Raw genomic sequence first — 7769 nt, forward strand, 5'->3', positions numbered from 1 at the left:
ATTTAAAATAAATTGAATAAAAATGAATTTAGTATTTTTCAATCTATTAATTAATGAAATTTAAAATAAACTGAAGATGAATGAAATTTAGCCTTATTTTTTGTTGTAATGAAATTCGCACTCTATTTTTAAAATTTTACGATAGAACTGATACGATATAGCTAATACAAAAGTCACGACTAACGAGTTGAATTCGATTAAAGAAAATCTATATCTATATTTATATATGAATGTGAATTGTGAATTTACATAAATGTCCTGGACTTCATTTAATAATAATAATTAATACATGTTTATTTTTTTTGGTGAATTTACACACTCCATTTTTATTTTTTTTTGTTTTTCATGTTTTTAATCTATTAATTAATGAAATTTAAAATAAATTGAAGAGAAATGAATTTTAGTCTTTTCCAATATATTCACATAAATGTCCTTACCTTCATTTAATAATAATCATTAATACATGTTTAAATTTTTTTTTTGTGAATTTACACAATCCATTTTTAATTTTTTTGTTTACCATGTTTTTCATCTATTAATTAATGAAATTTAAAATAAATTGAAGAGAAATGAATTTTAGTCTTTTCCAATCTATTAATTAATGAAATTTAAAATAAACTGAAGATGAATGGAATTTAGCCTTATTTTTTGTTATAATGAAATTTGCCCTCTATTTTTTAAATTTCACGATAGAACTGATATGATATAACTAATACGAAAGTCACAACTAACGAGTTGAATTTGATTAAAGAAAATTAACAAGTATATGATGTTATGATGTGATGTTTTGACATGTTATGCTATTTTACGACATGTTTACCCTTATGCTAAGATCATGAAATGTATGTTGAGTACAGTAATTTTCATTGTTGCATGTTATATATATGTATTTGTTATTAAGTTACAGGTGTTGAGTCTTTAGACTCACTAGGTGTGATTGATGCAGGTGAGCATATTGATCAGTATATCGAAGGTGCCGAAGACTAAGTAGCCGGAGCTGGATGTGCGCACGCTAACCCGATGACCTTATTTTTTCCGCACGTTTTCATCTATTAATTAATGAAATCTAAACTAAATTGAAGTAAAATAAAATTTAGCATTCTTCTTTTGTGATAGAATTTGCAATCCATTTTTAAAAAAAAAAATTTATATCTATAATGAAATTCAATCTATTATCTATCTATCTATCTATCTATCTATTATTATTATTATTATTATTATTATTATTATAAATATATGAGTTTGAATTGTGAATTTCCATATATGTCCTTATCTTCATTAAATAATATTTATTACTACTATAAATATATGAGTTTGAATTGTGAATTTACATATATGTCTTTATCTTCATTAAATAATATTCATTAATATATATCGCTTTGTTTATTTTGTTTTCATACATTAATTAATGAAATCTAAACAAAATTGAAGAAAAATAAAATTCAGTAAAAATTTGCACTCCATTTTTAATTTTTTTTTTGTTTTTCTTGTTTTTCATCTATTAATTAATGGAATTTAAAATAAATTGAAGAGAAATGAATTTTAGTCTTCATTTTTTGTGATGAATTTGTACTCCATTTAAAAAAAACATATCTTTAATGAAATTCGAAACGATAATATTAATAAATATTTTTTTGTTTATTTTCTATCAGCTATTAATGACTTCTAAAATAAATTAAAGAAAAATGAAATTTAACCAACTTTTTTTGGAATAAAATTTAAATTTATCTTTCATTTTTTGAATCTCCATTTTTTGTGATAAAATTTGTACTCTATTTTAAAAAAAAAAACATATCTTTATTGAAATTCAAAACGATAATATTAATAAATATTTTTTTGTTTATTTTCTATCAGCTATTAATGACTTCTAAAATAAATTGAAGAAAAATGAAATTTAACCACCATTTTTTGAAATAAAATTAAATTTATCTTTCATTTTTTGAAATAAAATTTACAATCTATTTTTTAAAATATATATATATATATATATATATATATATATATTTAATGAAATTTAAAATAAATAAAAGAATAATGAAATTTGCATTTTTGTTTTATTTCTATTTTTTATTAATTAAGAAATTTTAAAATAAATCGAATAAAAATGAAGTTTACATTATTGTTCAAAATTTTATAATTCTCCAATTTTTATTAGGTTTTATGTGAAACAGTTTCATTGTTATATAGTCATGAGAGGGGCTGACCCAGTTATTTCAGGGGTGAAAAATAATTTTTTTTCACGATTCAAGTCAGATATGAGACATATTTCACAAAATTCACTCGTGAAACAACCTCATAGGAGTTTCTGTGTCAATTTTATTTTAACTTAAATAAATTAACATCTATGAATAACATAAATAATAATAATTAATATACTTCTCTTCGCTTGTTTGTTTTTTTTCCATCTATTATTTAATATATTTTAAAATAAATTGAAGAAAAATAAAATTTAACCACCAGTTTTTAGAATGAAATTTAAATTAAACATTCATTTTTTGGAATGAAATTTACACATCATTTAAAAAAAATATCTTTAATAAAATTTAAAATAATAATAATAAATACATATTCTATTGTTTATTTTTTTCTCAACTATCAATTAATTCTAAATAAAATTGAGCAAAATGAAATTTAGCCATCATTTTTTGAAATGGAATTTATAATTTATTTGTTTTAAAAAATATATCTGTAATATAATTTAAAATGAATAGAAGAATAATAAAATTTACAATATATTTTCACAGAATGAATTATATCCTTATTTTAAAAATAATTCTTTTTGTTTGACTTCTCTTTTTTTTAATGAATTTTTATAGTTCTCCAATTTTTGAATTGTGCTTATGTGAGCCGATCTCATTAATATATCCTTCAGATGGCCAACCAGTCAATTTTCAGAGTGAAAAACAATGATTTTTCATGATTAGTGTAGGACATGAGACATGTTCTCGTGAAATAGTCTCGTAGGAGTTTTTATGAAATTTTTATTTTAAACTTGAGTAAATTAACATCCATAAATAACGTAAATAATACACGATTAATAAATTTGAAAACTCTAATAAAATTGTGTGAATTTACATATATTTCCTTATTTTCGTTAAATAATATTAATAAATACATGTCTTTTTTTGTTCGTTTTCAGGTATTAATTAATTTTATAATAATTGAAGAAAAATGAAATTTCATTTTTGGAATGAAATTTACAGCTTTTTAAAATATATATATATATATTATATAATATATATATATATATATATATTTAATGAAATTTAAAATAAACGACACAATGTCAGCAGTTTAACTCACTAAAACTTCATAGGAGTTCACTCATCCCAATACTACCTTCACTCTTGCATGTTTAACCTAGCAAAACTGAATGATAGTGAAAGATTTATCTTTTAGTTCGAATGTTGCTTAATCTTTATGTCAAAATTTATATTTGTTACCTACGACGCATTATTTATTTCTTATAATTGTGATTTACCATGCAAAGCCCTATACTAAGCAAATGGTGAATATAATGAGGATTGCATTGACGTGACTGTCAATTTTCCAAATTGTAAAACCCTATGCATGACAAACACAAATAATTGTTTGGTATCATAAAAAAACATTTCAAAAGAATCAAAATGAGTTTAAATTAATTTTATGTGTAATAATTACTCTTATATACATCAAATGGATAGAAAAAGTGGAATAAAAATGAAATCAAATCGTTTTTATGTAAAACTAATTACCAATACCCAACCCAAGTTTTAGATCACACTAAAAAAAAGGTGATCATTACTTTACTTCTTTATGTTACAAGTATAGAATAACAATCACAATTGAAGATGAGAATGAGATGGCAATAATAACATTATTTGGAAAAGTTGCAGCGTCTTTTGTTGGATGTTCTATTGAAGATTTTATTCAAATTCATGACCAGGTATAAGATAAAACTAACAAATGATTTTATATCTACATAAATATTGCATCTAACAATAAAAATTTTCAATGCAGAATTTATCAAATAACCCATATAAAGATTCGCTAAATCAACCAAGCTCCAAGCTCCACACATTCTTGTTCAAGTTAGATAATTCATTGGAAAAACGTGATGAAGTGTTAAAAATTGTGGCAGAAGCTATTGAGATACATGTCAATTATCCAACAACAAATGTCAATATCAAGAAACGGAGATCTCGAAAGATTATCAAGCCAACTAAACAAAGCTGTGTACCACCAAAGGTAGAAAAATCAAATGAAATAAATATCAACAAAAACATGAAGATCCATGAAGACGAAGATGAAATAGAGATTCGAGATGAAGAACCAATTGCCGAGTAAAAAAAAAAAGATAAGAAGATAAAAACCGATGGACACAAAAAGATTTCAAGAGGTCTTCGAATCAAAGACAAGAAAATGTGATGATTTCATTTGTAACTAAATAATTAATTATTTATCTATTAAAAGTTATTCTTATTTCAAAAATAATTTAAACACATTTAAATAAAATTATCATAGACAAATTATCTCTATTTATCAACGTGCAACGCACGTGCATTTATCTAGTTATTATTAATTTTATGAAACTAAATCGTACATAAAAAAATAAAAGTAAATTGTAAAGTCTCAAGGACATCTGGGATTTCTACCAGGTCCTCCATAGTAGAACTCAGGATCTTGCACATAATCACTGATATAATACGTATCGTAGCAATCATATTCATCTGTATAACTGAATACCCATTGCGGAAACCTCAAAATCAGGTTGTTTTCGAGTACTCGCATTCTCTTTACGTACCCAGAATCGCCGGATACGTAGTCCGCGAAGTGGCCGCTGCCCATGCCCGTGCCGGTGTGGGGATGAGTTCCCACTCTCGAGCTGTAGACTTCGCCGCCCCATTGTACGGTCTCGGCGTGGTGGCTGAGAGCACTGAAGAGTTTGGGCGGCCAGTATCCGATGTTGATTCGTTCTCCATATTGCACCCACCAGTTATTTGTGGCGGAATCCTCAAGTGTGAAACAATTAATGATAAAAGGAAATGGAGTGACTAGTCAGATTACATGCAAACCAAAAAACACAACCATAGTTTAGTTTGTTATTTTTACAATAGCTTCGGAAATTATACATGCTTAATTTGTGTAGATTTTGAAGCCTTATTATTAATGTGTGATACAAAATATCTTCGATCAAATAGTTTAAATTTCAATGAACTCTAGTTCAAAAGAAACTTAAAGACAAAGGAGTAGTTCTTTTTTCTAGCTTTAATCTGAGGCAATGTTTGGTCCGAATCATTTTGTTTTCACATAAATTTAAAGTACTTCCAAAATATACTTAGAGTCTATTTATCTGTAAAATAAAATATGAACCAGATTGGATAAAAAGATGTGCTATGGAGTGTGAAAGCAGCACATTTGGACTAAAACCGTAAAACTTATATAATATGAGAAGCTAAAGAATTCTTTTAACCTTGTGGATGTAAATGGTTATTTGATATGGGAGGCCAGTAGGATTTGAAATAGGATAGATTGCGGCACCAAGCGCTATCTCATTGCTGATTTGAACAAATCCAGGACAAGTAAGATCGAAGCACCCTGTTTCCTTCGAAGCATCAGCCTGATATATATCAACAAAGCATATAGCATTATGTTAATGTAGATACATACATACATCAGCAAAAACGCTTAATGCATTCTTTTTTCATCGACTTACGGTCCAATAAACAAATAGTCGAGTCTGCCTATCTCCGTAGACACTGGGATTCACAGCCCATCCTGATTCAATCGATTCATAATCATAGTAGGGCCCGCTTTTTAAAGCCACCTGAGAAGTGCTGTATTCATCATCTGATTCTACCGAAGGGTTCCAAACCTTGATGTCTCCTTTGGCTCCTAAATAAGCATACCCTTCCGTGTGCAAGATTGCCAGCTGCAAAAAGTGGAGAGATTGTGAAAACTAATGACAATTATTTATGGGGCTGAAATACGTTACTGCTCTTCCTAGTTGTATGTAAGAATATAAGAAAATATATATGAAGGGTGGTGAACTTTCCTGTTCTACACCCTTTGACCTATGAGAATGGATTCAAGGATGGTCTTACATACCGAGTGATTTATCTGTTGAAGATATAACATTTTACTTTCATTAGACTTCTCATCATAATGCAGAACAGTAGGCTTTTTCCTACCATAGCCATCGATTTTGTCTTTGGTTGGAACGTGGTTTCCTTGTATTCTTCGAATTGGAATCGTTCCTTTTGGACAACTACCACTTCTCTGCCAGAGTTGAGTCATGACAGTCCTGGAAGAGTCTACATTTCTTCCCACGGACATTTTCTTGCCTTTCGTCGAGGATGCTGCATCCGTCTTTATGGCATTGCTGGGGTACCACTGAGAAGCAATGATTTTGAGTTTTTTATTACCATGTTATTACCGTATTACAGGAGCTATTATATTTTTAAGAATATAAGTTTTAACTGGGCACAACTGATATAATGTGATACTATGATATAAAATATTGATAATTTGAGAGAGGGTACCTGGATTTTGTGATCCATCAAAGTAGGATGATCAAAAGCTGGCTGTTTGTAGATATTTATGCAATCAATGATATCTCCATCCTCACTCTAACAAGACAGAGATGATAAGGTTTCAAATACAATTTAAAATTTTTTGCTTCATATTTGAAAAACTTTATATTTTCTGCAGTGAAGGAAAGAAACCATAGGACTAATACTTTTACTAAAATCTGAAGTAGCCCTTCGAAGAATGTTAAAAAAAAAAAAGGGAAGAAAAGGTAGTTCTATATTTTCAAGATGTCAAAATAGTTGAATTGCGTCATACACCAGATTTTAAAACAACCGCAAGTCCAACGAGCCCATGGGATTTGGGACGCGACACCTACTATGATTTTTTTGTCATGAAGTACATACATATATATGTTTGCACTGTCTGTCTACCGATTGAGATTAAAACGATAGACCAAACAAGATGATAAAAATGAATGAATTATTTAGGTTTAAAAAAAAAAAGCGAGAGAAGGGATTAGGCAAACCTGAATGCTTGTAACTGCATGAAGTTTCTGAAGATTTGTTTTCCTAAATGATTCTTGTTTTGATAGAGAGACATTGACTACCATATTACTACGAACTATCGATAAAGAAATTTGCAAGAAATATATCACGACCATCCATCTGAATTCCATTGTAAAGTACTATATTTTTCTTGTTTTCAATTCAAGTTTGTTCAATGCTGTCCTGTAGTATATATGTGTTAATTAGTTGAAGAGTGTTATGTAAGCAATTTACATACAACTCAACTCAAGACAAAAGTCCCACAAATAATTGCTTGAATAACTGCAAACACATTTAAAGTCATTGTTCGCATGACTTACTTACCACGACCATCTAAAAGTAATTGGGAATTTGAATTACGGGAACAAAATATTTGTTGTTTTTGCTATTATTTATTATGAAATACCGAATGAGAAATTGCATGGAGCTCTTCTCTCACTGCCTTTAAATGGCATCACAGGGGACTCAAGAATTTTGTTTATAAATTGCTGGAAATATAAGTACGAAATTTTGATACTATTTAAATGAATTAAAATATATCTAATAGCATTTATTAATTGAAACAAATCAAACCACAAAATCAAAAATCATGACCACAAACACACTTTTCAATATACTTCTTGGTTAATTTTGATAATTCAACAACTCTTTGTCGTAGTTTCTTATAATATACATATAATAATTTCGGTTTTCTACATTTTTTTTATCCAGTGA

The 7769-nt window shown here is 27.6% G+C and overlaps 1 protein-coding gene across 1 annotated transcript; it reads right to left on the reverse strand.

Annotated features, from left to right (window-relative positions):
- Positions 1-4593: 4593 nt before the first annotated feature.
- On the reverse strand, positions 4594-7177 carry LOC142551059 (protein neprosin-like). The gene is made up of 6 exons (XM_075660101.1): positions 7037-7177; positions 6522-6608; positions 6088-6372; positions 5696-5911; positions 5453-5599; positions 4594-4992 (listed from the first exon to the last, which is right to left on the reverse strand). The coding sequence occupies exons 1-6, from the start codon at positions 7169-7171 to the stop codon at positions 4612-4614; spliced, it is 1251 nt and encodes a 416-aa protein (XP_075516216.1). The 5' UTR covers positions 7172-7177; the 3' UTR covers positions 4594-4611.
- Positions 7178-7769: the final 592 nt, after the last annotated feature.

This window comes from Primulina tabacum, chromosome 7, assembly GCF_025594145.1.
Source record: "Primulina tabacum isolate GXHZ01 chromosome 7, ASM2559414v2, whole genome shotgun sequence".
NCBI lineage: Eukaryota > Viridiplantae > Streptophyta > Magnoliopsida > Lamiales > Gesneriaceae > Primulina > Primulina tabacum.

Coding starts and splice junctions, on each gene's coding strand:
- LOC142551059 (XM_075660101.1), bottom strand. CDS start 7,171: ATGGTCGTGATATATTTCTTGCAAATTTCTTTATCGATAGTTCGTAGT. Junction 5,912..6,087: donor TTCAACAGATAAATCACTCG/GTATGTAAGACC, acceptor CACTTTTTGCAG/CTGGCAATCTTGCACACGGA. Junction 5,600..5,695: donor GACTATTTGTTTATTGGACC/GTAAGTCGATGA, acceptor GATATATATCAG/GCTGATGCTTCGAAGGAAAC.